Genomic DNA, 22,462 nt, shown 5'->3' on the forward strand with positions numbered 1-22,462 from the left:
GGTATTGGGACATTGTAATAATGTACCTCCACAGTGTGTGTTTATTTATATTTGTAGGAACAATATCACGATAACCATCTATAAGATATTATTGTGATATTAATGTGAACTGTCAGCTGGCATTCTCATATCATCAAAATACTGGGAGAAATTAATCAATTGATTAATTAAATTAATGTATTTGTGTTTGTTAGTTCAGAAAACAAAATTGCGGGTTATAATTCACATTAAAAAAACAAAAACAAAGATAGATAAGACTACTTACATTACTACCTATGCTCCATTGCAATCCCTGAAAACCTGAACCTTGAATTAGATTGACAAATACTTTTGTGGTTTGTACGTACCATAAGAGTGTGTGTGTGTGTGTGTGTGTGTGTGTGTGTGTGTGTGTGTGTGTACATGTTAGGGCGACACTTACTGATCAAGGGCCTTGTAGTAGAGATCCAGGTCTTTAATGACCAGTTCTGTGGTCCTCATTGTGATCATCTTGTTTTTGTATCGCTCATCAGCTTTGTCGTACTGATCTTCTCGCAGCTCTTTTCTGCAAGCAGTCAATTCAATGAGCAAGTTCAATTCATGAAAAAAATCATATGATAATATAAAGCAGGGTTCATCAATAGTGATGAATTCTGAAGTAGCCAAAGGACTGGACACAAACCAGTGAAACAACTACCTGTGTTTCTGTTGCTCAATCATCAAGTGATGAAAATGTTAACGAGGAATCATTTCTCTTCTCAGCACTAAAGGTGCACTGACATAGGTCAGCCTAAGATAGTAGATTGGTATAATGAACATCTCAGCTGAATTCGGTTAAGCTCTGGTCTGCGTAAACCCAACGATAGACCTGCACATCTCACCTGTGATGCAGTATCTCCTCCTCGAAGCCTTTTTGACGACCCAGTGCAATACTGCGGTTCTTCTTCAAGTCTTCCAACTTGCGTTCTGCTTCACGTCGTTCTCTGGACAACCACAGAAAGCGGTGAGGTGAAAACATTGTGGCTAACCTCTCACCTTTACACATTCAAGTGTGACAACGCAGACGTCTTATGTGCAGCTTGGTTCCCTTTTGTAAGTTATTATCCTTTTTTTATTACAGATAATCGATAACTGTGTAGTGCTCTTACTGGCGTAGCTGCAAAACTTGCATGTTGCCCATGTCTTTCATAAGTGCCTCGCGTTTAGTCACAACCTCCTTCAACTCCTCAACACGCTTCCTCAAGGTCAGGTTGTCCTGCAACCAGCGCTCCTGGACCTAAGAAATATAAATAAGTTAAAAATGTGTTTTGCAACTACAGGGCCGTATCCCTACAGGTTCCCTCAGTGCACAACTTGCATGTGATACTGTGATGTGATGCGAGTTACGAGCTGGGCAGGCATTCAGGGTCAACACTGATGAAGGCCACAAACCAAAACGTCAATAAAGCTGGTTTTAATGCTTCAAGTTTTGCTGGAGTTTTGACTCTTTGAGACTGCTCCGTGTAACTTGTAAGTAGGTGAAGTTGTGCCAGAAACCCTGACTCTCCTCTGCGTTTTACAGTTAAGGAACATACAGACAAATGTGTCACTGTTAAATTGCTAAATAGATGCAAAACAGGATACAACTTCGACAGTTAAAGTAAATAACTAAGGCTTTATTGGCCCCAACCAGTACAATGGTGGATTGAACTTACAACTTTCTTTAAAAAGTAGGAGAAAAGAGACAGAAAGATCCGGGTGGCTGTACCTTTTGAGTGTCTATGTCCTGGCGGATGTTTCCCATCTCCTTGTTGATCTTCTCTTTACATTTCTCAGCCTCATGGAGCTGAGTGTTGGTCTCTTGAAGCTCAGACTCTTTTTGCTGTAACAACAGACGATGTCAATAAAGTTGTTCAATCAATGAATAATATTGTAATGTAATGTCCATCACAGAATGACCAATGGAGGAAACAGAAACATGGATGATGATATTGCGAAGATGTTACCTCTTTGTATTTGTCTTTGCCGTTATCAACGTACTTGGTGATGTCTCTTTCCAAGGTGGTGATCGTCTTCACTCTCTCTTTGATGGAATTGATCTGTCAGTGACAAAGTGTTAGAATAGTGACTAGATTAAGATGAATCATATGTAGCAGAAGAAGTTTAAAGATTCTTGTGTTGCCTAATTTGTGACTTGGTTTACATTATATTAGTTGTTACGTGTGGAGCCACAGCAGTAAGTGTTTTTACAACTGTCTAGGCTTGTTAATATAATGCTGACTCACTGTTGAATATTAACGTTTCACTATTAAATATCACCAGTAGCTAAATGTAAGAGAAAAGAAACACAGAAGAACAGGAAGCACAACAATCAAGAACAAGAACAAATCGAGGTAGTAACACCAAAAGAGGAAAGAGATCACAAGGAAAGGAGGATATAATCTACCTTGTCAAGTCCCATGTGAGTGAAACAACAGTTTGTTGATGAATTTGTGAATTTGAGTTTTCAGTACAGAGAAAGAGAACAGTGAAAGAGACAAAAGTGAGATAGTGTCCACCTTCTCCTGCCCCTCTTCCTGCCTCTGCCTCTTGCGCTCCACCAGCTCCTGCTTCTCCTGTTGCAGCTTCTCCAGAGCAGCAGACAAAGGGGACAGCTGTTCCTTCGCTTCCTGGTTGGACACGAAGTGAGAGGAAAAGAGACAACTTGGCATATTTATAGAACGCAGACTTTCTTTTCTTACCAAACACCTAGAAAAAAAGAAATTAAGCAAACAATAATATGTCAAACAGAAACCAATGAATTAAAGGTAATGTCAAAAGTACACACCACAAGATTATTTTTACTGTGTACATGACAGTAAGACTAACAAAGGTATAAGTGAATTAATGCAGGCTGTGCACAGAGCTACAGTAATTCACAAGTGCCTCTACATCAGCATCATACAAGAAGAAGCTTACATAAAGAAAAACAATAAAATGTACCCTGATGTCCCTGGTTAAGGCCTGGATTTCAGTGGTGAACTCGACACACTGCTCCTCCAGCTGCTGCTGTTTCTGCATATCACTGCTCAGCTGGAGTTTCTCTGCTCTCGTCTCATTCACAGCACTTTTCAGAATCTGAATCTGATCCTGCTGGTCCTGGATCAGCTTACGTTTCAATTCCATCTTGCTGGATGCTGTGAGGACACAAAATGTTACAAACAGGCAAAGAGAAAAAACAAAGAATCTTAAAACTGCTTCAACTCCATTTTTCCATCTGACTCCTGATGTGAACAGCTGGGGACCAACAAGTGACCTTTACTGTAGATGTTTTCCAAAGCACACCATAGGTTGTTAGATTAATTGTGGCTTTAATGATGGAAGCACCTGAATGGCCAAAAAACAGTGATGGTGGCTTGGAAGGTAAAAACACAATTCATCAAATTCTGAACCTATTGTCTACAAAATGGTCTGTGTGGTTTGTCTTTAAGTTGCATAAAGTCTTGCTCATCCACATCGTTGGGATATTCAGCCTATTTTTGAAGCAAGAAAAAAAAACCTCAGTTGGCGGTTTATTAGGTACACTTAGTTAAAACAAATGCAGTCTAATGCTAATAATGAAGGTTTTAACGTTCAGTTGTTGTTGAAACTGTTTTAGAGAGGTGTTGATTCAACCTTCATGAAGGTGGGATTTATTGCAGGACTGTTGTATTAGAAGACTGCATTAGTTTTAGCTAGATGTACCTAACAAACTTGCAACTGAGTGTGATATGTACAACTTTGTAGCTACAGCCAAAAACAAGGACAGCACTGCTCTGTGTCCGTTCAGCGTTCACACATCACATGCACAAAGTTTCCATCCGCTGATAGAAAATGAAGACCACTGATAGCTCTGAGTGCTAGTAAGTAAGTAACCTGAGCTTAGATTTATTTTTGTTACGTATTTTGGCGTAAGGTTTTATTGTGTGTTATTTTGTGGACAATGATGCAAGTGGGATAAAAAAAAAAAAATATATATATATATATATATATATATATATATATTAATTTAAATGGAAACCAACAATTCATCAAGGAGAAGACATTTTCACTCTTCTCCTGACTGGCTCTCCTAATACGTCATATGGTTCATTGATCTGATTGGTTGAAGTTAGCCTGTGATAGACAGATGGTTCATCCAATCACCTGCCAAGTATTTTTGAAGGTGCTTGCCCTTTTCCAAACTGTTTCAAAGGACGACTTCTCAGATGGTTATGTGTAACAAACTACCTACTTTAAGTGGACTAAAGAGGCCCCACATCTCAGCAATTAAAGATGAGTAAAATAACTGTGGTTGCAAAACTACAACATAAGACCCAGACTGTAGGAAAATGGAATTTCCCTCCAAGTGTGTGTATGCAGTCATCTTACTGGTGTCCAGCTTGTGCTGAGTTTCTTGTTTCTCCTGACTGACTTGCTGAATGGTTCTGGTCAGGTCTACTCCCTGGAGTTTGGCTGCATGCTGAGCTATTTTCCTCTCCACCTCTTTAAGGTCCATCTGGAAAGAAAGAAAAATACAGTAAGGTGACAGTAAACTTTGACATCAGGAAATTAGAGAGACTGAGTCTGATAGGTTCCATCTGGAGGAAGAGGGGATGTACTGGATGGAAAGATAAAAGAGTGAAAGACATAGGAAAGGCACAGTCAGGAACTGGTCAGTGTACAGGATGGAAAGAGACAGAGGTGGTCAAAAAAGAGAGACAGACAGGAGGTTGGTACCAAGTATCTGTCCATGAGAGATATGTCCTGCAGGCAGGCCTTGGCCGTTTCTTCCTCTGACATCAGGGTACCAAGCAGAGTCTCCTGCTCCTCCACATCGCCCTTCAGCCTCTCGATTTCCCTGTTCACAGTCTGCAGGCGGTTTCTCAACTCAGGCAACTCCTTTTCCTGAAACTGCACGATGGACTGCCTGGGAGGCATGAAAGAGAATAGAATTACACTTTGAGCGGAAAATAAAGATGTATGTTGGTGTATATTTACTTAGATACTATCATCCAATGTTCTCTCTTCTTTGACACGCTGCAGTTCTTTAGGGAACTGTTTACTCTGAGGTCTCCTGTGGATGTTTCAACTCACCCAGATAATTAATAATTTGAAGGATTATCTGGATTTGATGTCCTGAGGGTACACCTAAATCACTTTTCATTTCTATCTTTTATCTGGAAAAATAAAAAGGTAAAAGGCTAAGAGAATGCCGAATCAATTACCTCTAAGTGTGCAAAAGAAAATCAATAAAAGTTAAATCTGTTTGGATACGTCTACACTAAATGAGTACATGGTGATCAGCCCTATTCAACCCAACTCAAGCAGAACAACAAGAAGGCCTCCTATCCACACTCACAGTCAGTGGATTTTATAAGAATATTGCAGTAATGTCCCTCCTTGATTTTGTTTATTATTTCAAAAATGGTAAATGCAATTCTTTAACTATTTAAGGTTCATACTTAGAAATGGCAGTTTGACAAAATAATCTCAGAAAAAAAAAACGTCCTTCTACTTGCTGATGACAGACTGAAGACAAACTCTGGAAAAACCAAGTGAATCTTGGGTTTTTGTGAAAATTAAATTACATGTCTCATACCTCTGAACCACAAGTTCCACCATAGCCCAAAAATATGTTTTGGTTGCAGGCATTTCTGGGGAGGTCTATCAATTAAATACATATTTATGCTTTGTACTTCATATATTTGTTACTTCTGAATGAGCTTTCCTCTACAAGTTCAATATATTCAATTTATCTGAATATCATCACAGTTGTTGAAAGTTTTAAAGTTCTTCTTTAAAAAGGTAAGGGGAGTGGCTGCTGGGTCATTACACTCTCAACTGTGGGGTTCTGCTCAGGGCATGAAAAGTCAGTGGAGAGAACCAGAAATAAAATCTCAATCATATGAGATTATAGCTCCATCTAGTGGGGAACATCTCATAAAACATGCACTCTATTCTCTTCAACAAACAAATGAGAAAAAGAAGAAGACTTTTGTGAATGATGTTAAAAGAAAAATCACCAAATACACAAATACTCTATTTAGATTATCAAACGTTACAGAAAACTATGAAAATAAAGTCCAAACAGCAGTAGCAGACTTATTTAGATGACAAACACAGCTTTAGTTTTTAAAAAAGGTTCTATAAATTCTATATTTGTCCTTTGTGTTATTTTTCGTGGTCATTTATCTTTATTTTCATAAATCAAACTCAGTATAACAATCTTGTGGTACACAGCCCCTGTGGGCTGGTGAGAACTCATCCTGCTTTCTCTACATGCCATACTGCTTGAATGAACACAGAACTGAATATCTATTTTTAGAGTGACAAGCAAGTCTACAGTCTGTTGTGTGTTACGACTGGATGAATACATCAGGGATTTTTTGGACAATTTTAGTTTTTTAAATTGTCTTGATCATGTGTAATTCATGTACCCTGTAGCAAGACTCTTTCATGAGGAATGACAACCACTAATAAAGATGATGCTCAAGCTGATTTAAGATGTGTTTATGGACATATCTGTTTCTAAAAACAAATATGTTGTACTTTATAATATTTTTTTCATATTTTTATTCTCAATTTTCTCTATTTTATATTCATATTTCTTGAATACTTGTTTCTTTTTTGTTATGCACCAAAATACCAAAGCAAATTCCTCATATGTGAAAACCAACTTGGCAATAAACCCTGATTCTGATTCTGAAAACACAAGAGTGTGCTGGATTTATCTTGTGCTTCAAATAATGCCACTGCTTCCTTGCGGTCGTGCCAACCTGATACCTATTTATAATTTGGTCTGAGTCCTTTAAGTACGAGTGCAAGAGTGAATGACCATACTAAAAGTTGGGACGAAAATCCTGCAGTCATAGATAAAAATTGAAAGTATATCTAATTTTTTGATATTTCCCAACAGTCCAGTACACTTTTACATAACCTGTCTTTCCACAGCCAGCGTTCTCCATACCTGACAGGTCTGAGAGCCATCATGTCATCCTTCTTCCTCTCCTTCCTCTTCAGGTCCTGCTCTGTGTTTTTCAGCTTGTCTGGCACCAGGCGTAGTTTGGACTGCATGTCACTGATAACTTCCTGCAGATCAGAATCTGAGGGGAACGTCCGCTGGCACACAGGGCAGCAGGGCTCTCTCTCCTCTGTCAGCTGGCTGATGAACTGGGTGTACACTGCTGTGGCTCCAGCTAGCATGGCTATAAAAACACAGGTGGAAGAAGAGAGAACAAATTCATGACTTTACTATGGAGGTTAAAATGAGCACAGACATGACTGCTACTTGACCTGTGTCCGCTCCTTGGTTGTTTTACTCCAAGCATAGAGATCAACGCTACCAATAATGACACTAACTACAACAGAAGGCCATTACAAAGTTAAAATAATATACAATATAATAATAAAATAGTGGTCAATATAGTACACGTGGTAGCATTTAGGTAATGATTTCAGAAAAAGATGCTCATTTATACATTATATTCATCCATGATGAGGTTAGGTGCATTGGAGGGTAAAAACTGACCCATTCAAATCAAAACAGCAACAATGTGCAGATTCTGGATTTATCTGGGACTCATCCAATCATCTAGTGATGCATCTAGGGGTGCCTGACCTTACCTGGCTGGCTTTTTTTTGTTACACTTCAAATGTCATCTTACCTCTCTGTTTGAAGGTCTTCTCCAGGTTTAGACTACCATTAGTGTCTATGACAAGAAGCTCCTTCTAATTTCTATTTCGGAGCATTCACCTCTTTGTTTGGAAACCTTCTCCAGATCTTCTTGCAGTTTGCTCAAGTCCTGCTCCAGATCCTGACTGCCACACACATTGAAGAACTTCTCTTCGTCACTGGCTAACTGCTGCTCCTTCTTCCGTACCTCAGCAGCAATGTGGCTTTTATTCTGCTCACTTGATGCCAGGTCCTTACTGAAAATAATGAAAATCATGACATAATACTGGTCAGTGCCTTTCTTTTATCATGTGTGAGCTTTAATGTAAATAAATCTTACTAACTTGAGTTTGGCAAGTTTGTCCCTGGTACTGTTGATTTCCTTAGACTTGGCATAGATCCAGTCCTCCAGCTCTCTCTTGTTGGGAAAGTGACCCAGCAATGACACCAGATCCTCGCTGTGACGAGACTTGATCTTACGTACCTGCTCCTCCTTCTCTGTCTGGAGGAACGAAAGAGGAAAGATGAGGGGAGCCAACAGAGAAAGGAAAGACGACAGGAGCAGGAAAGACGAAGACGGGAAGAGGAAAAGCAGAGAGGAGATGAGCACCCAGGGTTAAATTACCACCATCAAAGGTCACTCAGTCTTACTTAGAGAGAGGAAAAAATAGTGTAGTATAGTAATCTGTGTTTAGCGCGAGAGGCTCAAGCCTGACAACAGAAGGGGGAGAATGTTAAACCCCAGTTGCCTTCCAGTGAACCTAGTTTACACATTACCTTGTCTCTTTTCAGCATGTCCATCTGGGTGCGTGCTGTGGTGTGTGTGTTGAGCATCTCCATCTCTTTGTCGAGCTGTCTCTGTGTGCGGTCAAATTCAGCCTTTTCTCTCTGGAGCCCCACAACCTCGGCCTTCAGCTCCTCCACGTTGGAGTTCTGAACTGCGCTCTGCAGCTCACGCTCCTGAAGAGGAAACCACACAAGTAGTGCGATCAGAACACATGGCACTTACGGATATGTATGTTTCACTTCTATTTTACAATGAATCCAGTGGTTTAAAAGTATCTTGCAAGAGAAATACTTCCTGTAAAAAATTAACAAAGGAAAAAAAACAAGAATCTTTCTTTAATGCTCAGAGAAAGAAATGCATAAAAAAGCTGACACTTATGCACACATCCATATAGCTGATCCTTTTTACAGTATTTTACAAACATTTCCAAATGAAAAGAACAAGAGGGAGAGTGACTTGAAGAAAACAATAAACTTAAACAAAACAACAGACAAGCAAACACGCAGTTAGACACACCTCTCACCTGTGTGTATACTCACCACTTTAGCCAGTTCATTCTCCAGTTCTTGCAGTCGGCTAGATGAACCTTCCAGCCTCTCCAGCTCTGCCCTGACATTCCTCAGTTCTTGCTGCTTCTTTCCCTGCAGGTCTCTCTTCAACTCCACGGTTCTCTCCAGGCCAGTCTTCTTATCCCTCATTTCATCAATGGACTGCTGCTTCTGCTGCTCCTTCTCCTGCAGGTCCGCCTGAGTGGACAGAATAATAAGGGATCAGGGATTACAGTCAAGAATAGCACATTTATTCGTGATCTGGAGAGACATTCTAGTATATTAAATGTGTACATTTTAAAGCTCTGACTATCAACATTTTGTTTAAAAAAACAAATTACATTTAATTGATTCTATCTGACTTTCAAAATATCAGACTGAATCAGTCCTGTCACTGATAAAGGCCACATCATATATCATCATCATACACAACAGAGCATTTCTTACCATAACCTGACTGACTGTCTCTTTTTCCTGCTCCAGTCTCTGTGTGACGTGACGATGAAAGCTCTCGAGCTGAAGAGTGGTGAAGGGCGGTCGGTCGTAACCTTCCATCTCCAGAGAGGATGACAAAGAGCGAACCTGAGAAAGAGAAATGTGAGTAGTTATATCAAACAAAATCAAAATGTTTTGTAATAAATTGTATTTTGTTTTTATCTTTAGGTACAGTCCATGCACTGAATTAAAATAATGGCATTCTTTTTACATTTTGTAAGTAATTCAACATATTACAAACCAACAGTTTTTGTTTCTTTATATCTGTAACAATATCTAGACTTCAGTATAGTTACTGTACATGGTTACAGTAATTAAGGGACCATTAGCAAAACTGGGAAACTTACAATGGCCAAAAGGTCAAAGTGCATTTGACCTCCATGAGAACAAGGGATAGATGTCGTCAAAAATGTAAGTGCATCCCTTCCAAACAAACAACTAACAGTGTCTTTTCTGCTGCAGTACAAGTGCATAGAGGTGATTTTTCTGTCTCACCTGAGTGTCGCGGTTCTTGATGTTTTGGGTGTGACGGTCAGCCTCCAGCTGTAGACGGCCTGGGAAAAGGTGGGGGACAGCAGCAAATTTAGCCTTCAGGAAATATCCCCCTTGATCCACCTGTCTGTCAATCCTTCCTTTTATCCATCACAATTTTTTTTTTTTCCTTGAAGGAAAAACCTCTTTTATTACTTAATAAAAACCTTTTTTATTAAGTATTTCAAGTCTTTCCAGAACTTGTTTCTAAGATTGATTCTATATTCTGCCAGTGCACTCAAGGACGTATGCTATCAAGAATAGAATATATTCAATTATACATATGGGTGTAAGGCGTGCAAGCAAAATGCTATTTTGGGCAACATTTTAAAGAGTTGATTAGTTACCCTGGTACACAGATTGGTATGTGCGCAGGTGTGTGTACCTTGTTCTACCAGGAGATCAGACTTGACTCTGTTGAGTCTCTGACACTCCCGACCAGCTCTCTCCAGCTCCTTCTGGCAGTCTGTCAGCCTCCGCTCCTTCTCCCTCACCGTCCTCTGGTGGTTCTGGTAAATGTCTTGCAGGTGCTCGTCTGAACCCTGGAACACCTGCCACATACACAGTTCACTGGCTCAGAGTGGCTCTGAACTGGTCAGAGGTTGGACTCCACTGGGCCCTTTCGTGACAAAAACGTATGCACCAATAGGTCTATACCTACTTTAGGTGTAACAATGCCTGCATACAGTTAGAGCATTACATCTTAACTACATTAAATGTGAGGCATTACTGCAACTACTTCATGGTGCAAGTCAATCACTTTGAAGTCCAGGGGAGACAGAAATGACTATAACCACTTTGCAACAGAAAGCAAGTAGAAACTGTGGTCATAATTCTGAAAAACACTAAATGTTTATTCTTCACACAAAGAACCTTAAATTTTCAACCAAGTTGTGTTGTCACGCCAACAATTCATCTGATGCTTTCACTCTCAAACACACTCTTCAGACGCAGTCACAAACACAACTGAGAAGCACCAAACAGATGGAAGGAAGAGATTCCTGGCTCCTGTAAGGTAGAGGAGCGTCCAGCAGTCGTAAAAGACATTCATATCAATGCAGGCCAGTGATGAACTGGCTTGTCATTACAGAATTACAACAACCTCATTCACCATCTGCAGTCTTTCTATTAGTTTCCCATTTAGGTTAATGAAACTTCATACAGAGTTGAGTCTGGGGTATTATTAAGCAGGTGTTTAGCTAAATAAACGCTCAGACAGAGAGACAAATGAGGAGACCTGCTGTGTTTTCCTCTTTTTAACCTCATCATCTTTGTTCATGCATTTAATATTCTATTCTTTTTTATCCATCCTTAATTATCGTTCAAGCCTCTTGTCAGGTTTCCCAAAACATTTCAGCCAATGTGTTGCCTCCACAATTAGTGGTATCTGTGGGGGGGGGTGCGCAGTCATTTATTTGTTTCTCATTCCTGTTCAACCTCATCATAAAAATAAATAACTCATGTTTGTTTACGTGTATATATTACATATTTTTAGGTTACCTGTTCCATTGTTTCCTCCAGCTCCTTGTTGTCCTCCTCCATCTGTTTCTTCCTGCTGTCTAAAGCCTTGATGTCGTTGTCCAGCTTCATCACTTTCCCCAGTTTCATGTCAATATCTGTCATTCGATTCTGAAAATGATTATACAAGTTAATTGATAACATAAGGGGCACTACTGTTATACAGACATGCCTACACCCATAAACACACAGTTAGCCTCCAGCGCTTACTGTGTTTATATTAAATCATGTGATTTCAGCTGACCTAATTACAGAGTGATAACAATATCTAGTACTGAAACTTGTACTTGATTAATTGATGAGATGACTGACTTGACAAATTTATAATTTACTGGTCAAATACAATATATTTGATGATTACAACTGTAAAATGCAAACTTTTCTCTCTATTCTCTATATTTGACATTCAATAATGACAAATAAACAAACAAAAAAAAATCTGAAAACGACCTAGTTACAGCTCTATTTTTTTTTCTCGAAATACATGTTAATATGCATTGTTGTAAGAATCTTCCTGAGAACAAAGGTGCAAAACAACTTGCTTTTTGTCAGACGTGCCCCTCCAACCAGTTATTAAAGCAAGTGACAGGATTGACAGTCTACTCTCAAACACTGTTAGCAGTGAAATTATTAGATAAATGATCAATTGATTCAATGCATCCCTCAACCTGTTTCATACAAAGAAATACTGCTTACACAACTTGAACTATGTGTAAAATCTCTCACCTTAACCATCGTCCGTTTGGCTTTGTCTTTAAACATGTATATCAACATGCAGTACACACAAACATACATCATCAACCAACCTCCAGTGGATCGATCTGGTTCTCTATACGCTGGATGTTGTCTTTAGAGGCCATCAGCTGAGCCTCCTTGGTGGCCACAATCTCTCTAATCTGCAGGGCTTTCTCCTTGTTCTGCTTCAGGTAGCGCAGCTCCACCTGACACTCTTTGACTGTGTGACTCTGTTTGAGACGCAGCTGACGCATCGTCTCCAGAGCTTTGATATACCTGGGAGAAACACAAAGACATTGTAATAAAGAGCATGGCATATGCAGGTTAATATTTTTACTTCGGTGCATGTTTGCTTTGGATTAATTTCAGGTAATGTGAGGATTTAGAAATAAAAAAATTAGACAAGCATGTAGGAATGAGTTGGCTTTACTTGGTTGCAGCGAAGATGGAGTCAAACTTGTCTTTGAGCGCTTTGCCTTCGCTAAGTGGCCAGTTAGACTCTTCTTGGTGACAAAAGATGACATGATTAAGCACAGGCTTCGACACACCCAGTGAGGAAATCATCTCCCGATCCAGTTCACCACACTTTGATGACAAGCTCACCCTCTCGCCGTCTCTGGATGAATGATGATGGAGGTCACATGTAAAGAAAGGGGTCATGTAACATTAATATCAGTTCAGAGAGAAAAAAATGTTTTCAACATAACATTCAACAAACTTGAGACTGTGGCTTACTTTATTCTGGTAATGACCTGCTCCAAGCTTTTGAAGGAGTAGTTCTTTGCCTTCTGAGTGCAGGACATGGAGCGTTGGATAGTCACTTTCTCTCCGTTGACGTCTGTGAATAAGAGTCGAATCTGTGCTCGCACGTCCGTCTCATGGGCGTCCTGCAATTCACACAGCATGAATTTACTTTAACAAGGATAGCCTCAGTAGTCCTCATCTGATCGGAAAAATGCTCTGGTTCATTTAATAGTTGCACAGACAAAAACAGAAAAGCATTATGAGCTTTTTATACAGAGGTAAAGTATGAATATAAATCTCATGACAGGATTTGTAGTACATGAATTTCTCACATACTGATAAAGATTTTTAGCACAGGTATAGAGGAGTCAGGAGTCTCATTGCTGCTTTCAAGTTTTCTTTTATTATGTTAGGATTAAAATAGTAAAGACAATACAAACATTCAAATGAACTTGTTGAACTAATAAAGAGTAGCAGTAAATAGAATACTGTGGACTGGTGGAAATTGCAACAGCAATAACTAGCAGTAAAGTATTGAGAGTAATAAAGAAAATTGCTAAAAAAAAAAGTTATAATGCCAGCTATGGTACCTCGCTGATACAAGAGATGGAGCTCACCTTTGGATCATGAACAAAAGCACCTCCTTTAGATCCAGGGGGAAGTTCTCCTGATGTTGCATACTTAAGGCACTCAATAATAGTCTGGAAACACATTGTCATATTGAACAAGAATTAAAACATCAGAGTTGCACTTATCATTTTGAAATATTTTATCCAACATTTGCTGTGGCTACTTGCAAAACACAAAGAAAAAGACAACAAATCATCAGACCAGCTAGCCTAATCCCAATGCATATGTATAATGTCAAAGGCATACTGTCAACTTTCTTGTTCATTCTCTACAGGTCATGCATCACAGTCAACCTTTGCTCTCCTCAAAACATGTTCTCATACCGTTTTCCCTGCTCCGTTGGGTCCAACCAGCACAGTCAGAGGATTGAAGAAAGAGATGACTTGTTTGTCTTTGTCTTCAATCCCAAAGCTCCTCACCCCTAGGATGCTCATCTTGTCTATCTTTGACATTTTTGCTTTCTGAAAAAGAGAAAGAGACAGCGAGAGAGCAAACTGTGACTTAAATCAGCAGCAGTGATGAAAACAGGCCTTGAAAATTTGCCTTGTCTTGAATGTCTATTCACGTGTCACAAGACATTGACTTCAAGACATTACCTTTACAGTAATGTTTCTGCTAACAAACCTTCATTAATTATGTCGACCACTCAGCACAACAGTTAGTTCAGTTTGAGTTAATGAGTTATGTATCACCAAATCACTTCTAACCATGTAACGATCTTGATGATCATTAATTCCTTCTAGATGAGAAGAAAATGCAAGTGTAAGTTGACTTTAATAAAAAAAAAACTTAATTACGCAAATACTGGTCTTAATAAACAGTAACTTACTGACGATATTTCTGAACTTCACTGTAAGTTAAAGAATTATGTTACGTCTAGCGTTAAAGTTTTAGACACGGGCTTGTTGTGTGTAACACGCACTGTCATGATGTTAAGGAGGAGTGACATTACACTCAACGCTAGCTAGTTAGGTTCAGCAGGCTAGCTAACAACGTAAGTTTGGCTATATGCTACGCTGTTGTTGCGAAGGCTAGCGACTCGCTGTCCAACAAACTCCTCCTCCGTGCAGAAAAACAATGCTTTTCGTTAACTGCAGTAATCTCAGCCCGTATGCGTGCTATCAATTCAACTCACCTCAAAGTGTTGTTTTTGGTTCAAACGTGAAAGTACAGTTTTCGCGCTGTGGGGAATGTGACGTGAAACGCGGCGACTTCTGACTTCCGGGATTAGGCTCGTAAACATAGAATAAGAACGTATAGAAAGGAAGTTCTCGCAATCGACGAATATGCTCCTTTTTTTCTTTGCTACTGTGCTGTCCACATATGAAATGAATGTTCATGTTACACAATGACTTCATGAGCGATTTAATTGCAGTGATAGTCACTGCTCTAAATGAATGAATTATCAATATACAAACGTAAGCGCGCCTTCTATTCATTCCATTTCTATGACCAAGGGTCGGGTCAGTTCAATCTTCTTCTGTGGTGACTGACACAAGACTAACCAGTGAGTACTTCTCATCAAATCATGAGCTTCTGTCTTTCAGTCTTTCCTGCTTCTTAATTTCCCCTCAGCCCCTGCTCTGTACATGCTAATCTCTGTCTGAATATTGTCTGCATCTGAATAGCATTTTGGAAACTTTTCTGCTACTTTATCCCAATACTTGTATGCTATCCCTAAAAAAACATTCATTATCCCACCCCAAATATTCTAACTGACATTTCAAAGATAATGTCCAATCCTCAGCTGCTGCAGTGGAAGAATTACGAAGCTGTATTAAGACATTGTAAAAATGAAACCCCGAAAAACAAATGTCTTGCATCCCTAAAATCTTTGAGAGTATAGCTGGTGTTATTCATTTGGTTTTTCTTTCCTATTGTCAACAAATTCCATAAAAAGATTAAAACCAACAATGCATTAGTCCATCTCTCAATAATTTCCTAAAACAGCTGGGCAATGTAGTTATAGGAGACACTACTAAAACAGGAGCATATAGTGGTTTTTGGTAGCGACTACTTTCAGCAGTGGATTAATTCAGACTTTGTGCAACAGGATGGTGTTTGTGAGGCAGACTCACAATAAACTACAGTGCCCATTTTCATCATAATGAAAGAACAGGTCACTCAGTGCAACATTGTGGCTTATTTATGTGTTTTTAATAGTTTTTGGCCAACAATTGAGGTCGATAGCACACAGACAATAGTTGTTCAGGATACATTGTTGGTTTTGGTCTTTAAATGGGATTTGTTGAATGTATGAAAAATGTAGAATATCATCAGCCTCCTTTAAGAAATACAAAACAGTTGAAACTTTTCTTGTGTAGGATTGTTTGTTCCTTGACTGCTTTGAAAATGTTTGTAAGTCACGATCACCATGTTTGTAGTTTGTGTTAGTGCTTGTGCTTGAATTATATCTAGTCTGATTTTAATTTGACACACGCATAAAACATGTGTTTCCATAGTCCAGAACTGATCCTGATGAGTCCTCCTAGCTAAACATGTTTCATTCAAGTAGACCTATTCTTATTTGTTCACGACAATCTCTCATCTCAAAACGTTTACCACAAGAGGACAGTGTTCCCCTGTGTAAAAGCCATTGCTGCCAAATCTCAGAGATCACACCATAGTCTTTCTCCTCTCCTCTCCTCACCTGATATTGCTAGACACCCATTTGCTGTTGTATTGTGTATTGCTGTGGCTGTTGTAGTGAGACTGTTGGCCATTGCAGTATCTCAGTTATTAGAAGCCAGTTAGATGCAGATGAGATGCCTTACTTCAGCAGTAAACAGAATACGTTTAACACACATTTCCATAATAAATTACAATAGATTGCAAGCCCAAATGTAAAAACTGTACTACATAATAGTATAAGAAGAGAAGATGAAAAATAAATCTTTACAAAGAAAAGGAACATTCCATTTTTCCCTTCCTCCACATTCCAGTACTTAAGCAAAATTGAGTAAAAACAGATGGTATGAGTAAGAACATAAAACTTGCAAGACAGCAGAGCAACTGTGTGTGTATTGTGTGTGTGTGTGTCAGAAAGGGAGGGAGAGAATAAAACTAATTGGGATAAAAGGGACATGAGTTATTTTGAGCCTGTGTTTGGGGTTGAAGAACAGTTTGCGGATGTCCACAGGGACCTGCAGGACTGGTGTTCACCACCTGCAGCTAACCCCCAAAAAACCTGAGAACATCATCCCTCTGACTTCCTCTCTGTTCTCTCCCCCTTGAAACACACACACACGCACACACACACACACACACACACACACACACACACACGCTCCCACAAACCGCCTTCTGCTTTCAGCCCACTGATTCAGTCTGTCTGTGTTATCAGCCCACTGACTCATTGTGCCTCAGTCTGTCCAGCTCATGGCCCTCTTTCTATTTTCATCCTGTCCCAACATAAAAATGCCATGACCTTGTGTCTTGTGTTGGACCACTGGAGGTATATGTGTATGTGTGTGTTATTATGTGTATGTGTTTGAGTGTGAAAGTCTAATCCCACATGCCCACGGTCACCCTTCCTGTCTAAATGGCTAATGGAATTGGTTTACTTGGCGTTTTTGATAATCACACGGACGAACCGGGAACCAGCTGGTTCTCTCCTGCTCATATATAAATAAAGATGTGAAGAAGAAAGGGGGCTCAAGGGAGCAAGGGAAAGAACTTGGAAGGGAAACAATTTAGATACCGTAACATAAAATAACAGCAGAGAAAGAGGTTGTTAGAAAAAGCAATATTTTTCTTCTAAATAAATAAATGAGATGGTCTAGACTAACAGTCAACAGCAGGCATCAGTCGTAGACACAGAAGCAGAACTGACAGACTTACCTTTCACTGAACTGTCTGTTTTTTGACATTGTAAACTGCTTTCACAAAAATTGCAGGGCTGATATTTCATTAAATCCACAGGGACTGTTTGGATGGCAAATCAGCCTCGTGGTGCCGACTCACTGGAAAACATCTTGAGAGAGAGAAAGAAAGAAGAAAAAAGCTCATTGACCTGATACTTTGTGGGTCTGGCTGTTGTGTGATGGATTGAAATTGTACATTTCGTGGCAAATTATACATTTCATGGCAATGTAACCAACAATAATCCCATAAAGCGATACATTTTGTTTTCAAGAGCAACCGTTTTTCAAAACAATCTTTTCTGATTCAACAAATTGCTAGACTTAGTTTGTACCCCACTGAGTGCTCTGAGGAGGGCCCATTTTGGCCAGCGGCCTTCAGATGGTTCTGAGCCAAAAATAGAGATGGATTGGGTTCTGAAAAGTATTTTCCCATCATCTCCCCAGCATTCAGTAAATAGTGACTTGTCCTCTTCTTGCCACCCGTAGCTCTGCTTTTTTTGCTGTTTCTTTTTACATCCAATTCCTAAGTTGTAAAGTACGACAATAAGGCTGAACTCCTTTCAACTGCACAATAACTACACAACAAAGAAACAGTTTAAGTACACGTACTTATGAATGAATCATCTCCCAGCATCTACAGTTATTTAGGAGTTATTTTTTTTGGTGTGGCTTTGTGATTTTACTCTTGTCAGAGTGACATCTTCATCTGTTTGACTTCACATCTATGACGTGCTCAGGGCTTTATGGTATAAGCACTGGAGTGTCTTAAAGTATTTTTCCCCTTCTTTTTGATTTTAAAGTCCTGCTGCTTCTGCATATCTAGCACAGCACCTCCCACACAGTCAGGATTTGTCAAAATGAGTTTGACTTTCAGTGGCGGAGGCTGTCTCCGCCAAAAAAGCACTTGATACGTTTCAGTTCAGGGGGATGAGAAATAAAAATAGAACAGGAACAAACAGCGTTTTGTTTTTCTTGGCACATGCACAGATTAAAAAGTACTAATAATCAAATTACCTCTCACATTGTTCATTAATAGCACCTCATAATATTAAAGGGACAAAATGAATCTATTTGATGATAAAACATAATACTCTTTTCACAGGTTTAATGTGAGTTTCTGTCCTTTGTACACTTTTTTTGACCTCACTTTAATCCCATCAGCTAATATGAACAGAAATATTCCCTTGGCCTGTGCCAGGCAGTTTTTTTAGCCACTTTCACTGTGCACTTCAATAAAGGCCCTGCTCTTTGTCTTCACGCGTGGCTACACATTTATTCACTCAGTTTTGGTCAAAAAGGCAGCCAAGGACATGACTGATGACAGTATTAAATATTATGTAAGATGAAGACAGGATAGGCTGGATAGACAGGATCTAGACCGCCCTTAGCTGAATATGCCTTCATCAATGAAGACAGTGGATGACGCTGAATGTGATAATAACAATTTAATGTTATTAAAATCTGAAACCTCTCCCCCCACAACTTTTCAAATTCTGCACCTTTCCAAAAACCAGGGCCATTCTTTCAGCTAACACCTTTGCCTTTAGATGTAGTCATACAACACTTTGGATGAATTGTATGAATTCATATGAAATTATGTCAAATGATGTATTACATGCCAATTTCTACCCATTTAACATATCCAAGCACTTTTATTTCATCTGTGTACTTCAAAGATGTCCTTTGTATCCATATAAAGTCAAATCCATTATTCAACAATGAATAGCTCTTGGTGGGGCATTTGTTTTGCTCTGAATAGCAATTACACACTTCATACTAAGCAACTGCTTATCAGAGAGAAAAGCTAGGACTCTTGCTTCAATGCCCTTGGGTGTTTTCCACTCCTGGTGACTTTCTAATCAGGAAGACACGTGATTGTTATTGATTTTGAACAAGGCAATTATGAGAAGGTGTCAAGAAACGGAGTTTGGTGGATATAAGCAAGTGAAATGGGTGAAGACGTGGAGGGAAATCATGAATACACAGGTCCTGGTTGTGAATGGCGGTAATGAGGTCATTGAAGCGTCCTCTCTGTGTCTCTGTATGTCCAATTGTCTTTATTTCATTCTCTATGTAAATTACTGTGTGCTACATAACATTAATAACAATATAATCTAAAATCCACATGAACTGTATAATAGGCAGCTGCAACCAATAAAATCAATAATGGGCATGCTTGATTTAAGTGAGCCAATTATCAATTTGCTCGACAATACAATTGACTATTGTCAATGCTTGTATATTGGCACACCTGAATCACATGGGACAATTATTTATCTTATTAGCTGCAGCTGTGACACTTCTGTGAAAAGGGTCTGTCTATAAGCCATTCTGTGGTCATACAGTAGGTTTTGAATATGACCCTTTTGTTTAATTTGCATGCATAAACTCTCAAATATTATTCCAACTTCATAACATTAGCTATCAGTAGGATACTGACCTGTAAACCAGACTTGTGGTGCCAAACAAATGCTATCCTGAGACATAACTTCAATTTATCTCTTTGAGACAACAGTCACGACAGAGGAAGAAACAGAGGGAGCAAAACCAGCACAGAGCAGGGGGGTTACAGATACCTTCCTCCACCTCTCTTCTAATAACAACAGAAAAGGTGAAGGTGACAGAAGTTGACTGCTGGGTAGAAGGAAAGAAAGTTATATTGAATGACAGCCTCGGCACACTATCACCAAACACAAGAGTATAAAGTGTAGGTGTATCCTCATTTAGCACAGGTATATCTAATGCCATTAACAGAGGCTTTGTTTCATTGAAGTGTCCAAGTGAGTGTCTGGCATGCACAATAGGCACAGGTGTTACCAAAAACATTAATGATGTCTCAGTTCATTACAAGTGTCCCAGTTAGCCAAGACAGTGTGACAGTGAGCCAGCATGCACAATACCAGGACCCTGAAACTGCAACAATGACATATAATTCAGTCATCATTCATTTTATTATTTTATAAAACACCTGTGTTTTTACTTCCATGTCAAAATGTCTCCTGTGAAAAAAAAAAGGCCTGGAAGTGGCACAGCCAAATGGAATGCAGCCATTATTAATGTTACACCTGAGTTATCATGTCCTCCATGAGAAAGGGAGTTTGGAGGCACACAGCACCTGACTGAATTATGACTCTTCCAATCTTATGTGTGGCAAACTGCCCAAAAATAAAGCTCTGCATAATTATGATAATATACACATTACTTGTTGAATAAGAAAAACAGGGCGGATAACAGATAAACATGCATATCGCCCAGGCAAACACACACACACACACACACACACACACACACACACACACACACACACACACACACACAAACTGCTCTCTCAGCCTTTATTGCACCAAATGCTCATGCAGGGAGAGAGAGACCACTGCAAACAGAGATAGAGCGGGTGAAGCAGACACGAGCACACAAAGCCGGTGAGGAGGGGGGCTGACGTGGGGGGACATGTGCTGGACCTGGTAATAGGAGATAAATTAGCTTCCCTCTGCTGAGGCGTAGTGGTATCAGGAGATACACAGCATTGATGGCACAACAGTGAGCAACCGGACCACCGCAACAAAGAAAAGGGGGAAGGGAGGGAGAGGAAGACATAAATGTGCTTTGAATGAATGTGCTCTGTAATATCAATGGAGTTTTTACATTACTTTATGACACGGTACAGCATTAGTACAGTTTTTATCCTCATTACTACTAATCTTAATTTTGTAAAATATTTTACACTACTGCAATGTTTTGACAAAGCATCTTATGGTTTTAATATTTTTGAAAGATCTCTTTACTTTTCAGGCAGCTGCTGGCCTCCATTTATTTCGGCGAGTTGTGAAAACACACTTGCAAAGACTTGAAATGTGCTGGAGTAAAGTAATCTTGATCAAAACTTGTGAGCCCCGTGGATTTACCTTGTACACTGAACCATTAAATATATTGTTCTGCCGCTATTAATCATACATTTAACAAATGATCACAAACGACCACTCAGATCAAATGATAACTTAGATCACAGAGGTTTGTTTGAGACCCACTGTTCATCACTGACAACCCACGTATTTGAGGACATGACTGACTTTTTCAACATCATCAAACATCTTTTCTATCAAAACATGAAACAGAATGACAGCTGAGCGAGATTTCTTTATCTATTGCTTTGAATTTCAACACCTGTGTACATAAAAAGGCTGCGAGCATAGTTTACAGAGTATATAGAAATACGGGTGTATCAAGCAGATGCTTCAGGGCCCATTGTTGGAATCTCGCTGTATTGTTTGTTTCCTCCATCTTATCTCAGCAGCGAGCTCGATGCCCCACTTTGATGGAACGTGTATGATGGAAAATGAGCTGGTGCGTGAAATCAGCAGAGGTAAAGTTGCCAAGTGAGTTCACCCAAGACAGCCAGCTACAAAGGAAGCAAATATTATGAACAAGACTTATGGATAACTTTTCTGTCTGGCTCTTACTGTTGCAGATCTGAGGCACTCATCTGTCCTTTGTATTCTATTAATCATATGAAATGATATCTTTGTGTAGTTATTAGTTATTAGTTATTCATTCTTTATCGGTACCACAAAGAACACTGTAATATGTTTTGTGTGTTAGTGCACGGGGGCAGAATCCGGTGCCATTAATAATGAATATTAAGACACACTTATGATGACACAATCCTGTCTCCTAGAAAATACGTCTATATAAATTTTTTAACCACCTTATTAAAACCCAGTAAGTAGGAAAATATGGAAGTGGTAACTCTTCCCTTTGCCACAAACTGAGCATGCACATTTGATGAAGGTGACAAATTATGGAAGTGCGCATAACACATTGTTATTATATAAAATAAGGACATGTTTCATGTTCCATGTTATAAAGGCTATGCATGAGTAAATATATATTACTTTTTTGCCAGAAAGTTATTCACTAACAAAGAAATCTTCAGTTTGTTATCCTACACAGTGACATTACCTGTGACATTACAGACTGTTCT

At 39.3% G+C, this 22,462-nt stretch overlaps 1 protein-coding gene across 1 annotated transcript; it reads right to left on the reverse strand.

The window, feature by feature from the left end:
* Window positions 1-417: 417 nt before the first annotated feature.
* Window positions 418-14,791, reverse strand: LOC139307268 (DNA repair protein RAD50-like). The gene is made up of 24 exons (XM_070931105.1): window positions 14,754-14,791; window positions 13,942-14,079; window positions 13,606-13,689; window positions 12,980-13,131; window positions 12,675-12,860; window positions 12,316-12,520; window positions 11,492-11,620; window positions 10,377-10,542; window positions 9,956-10,014; window positions 9,413-9,547; window positions 8,957-9,163; window positions 8,408-8,590; window positions 7,975-8,132; window positions 7,712-7,887; window positions 6,926-7,163; window positions 4,696-4,885; window positions 4,348-4,474; window positions 2,941-3,134; window positions 2,517-2,627; window positions 1,965-2,057; window positions 1,727-1,840; window positions 1,128-1,255; window positions 861-962; window positions 418-544 (listed from the first exon to the last, which is right to left on the reverse strand). Exons 2-24 carry the CDS (start codon window positions 14,068-14,070, stop codon window positions 418-420), a joined length of 3,393 nt encoding a protein of 1,130 aa, XP_070787206.1. The 5' UTR covers window positions 14,071-14,079; window positions 14,754-14,791.
* Window positions 14,792-22,462: the final 7,671 nt, after the last annotated feature.

The sequence above is a fragment of the Enoplosus armatus genome, unplaced genomic scaffold (assembly GCF_043641665.1).
Source record: "Enoplosus armatus isolate fEnoArm2 unplaced genomic scaffold, fEnoArm2.hap1 Scaffold_60, whole genome shotgun sequence".
Lineage (NCBI taxonomy): Eukaryota > Metazoa > Chordata > Actinopteri > Centrarchiformes > Enoplosidae > Enoplosus > Enoplosus armatus.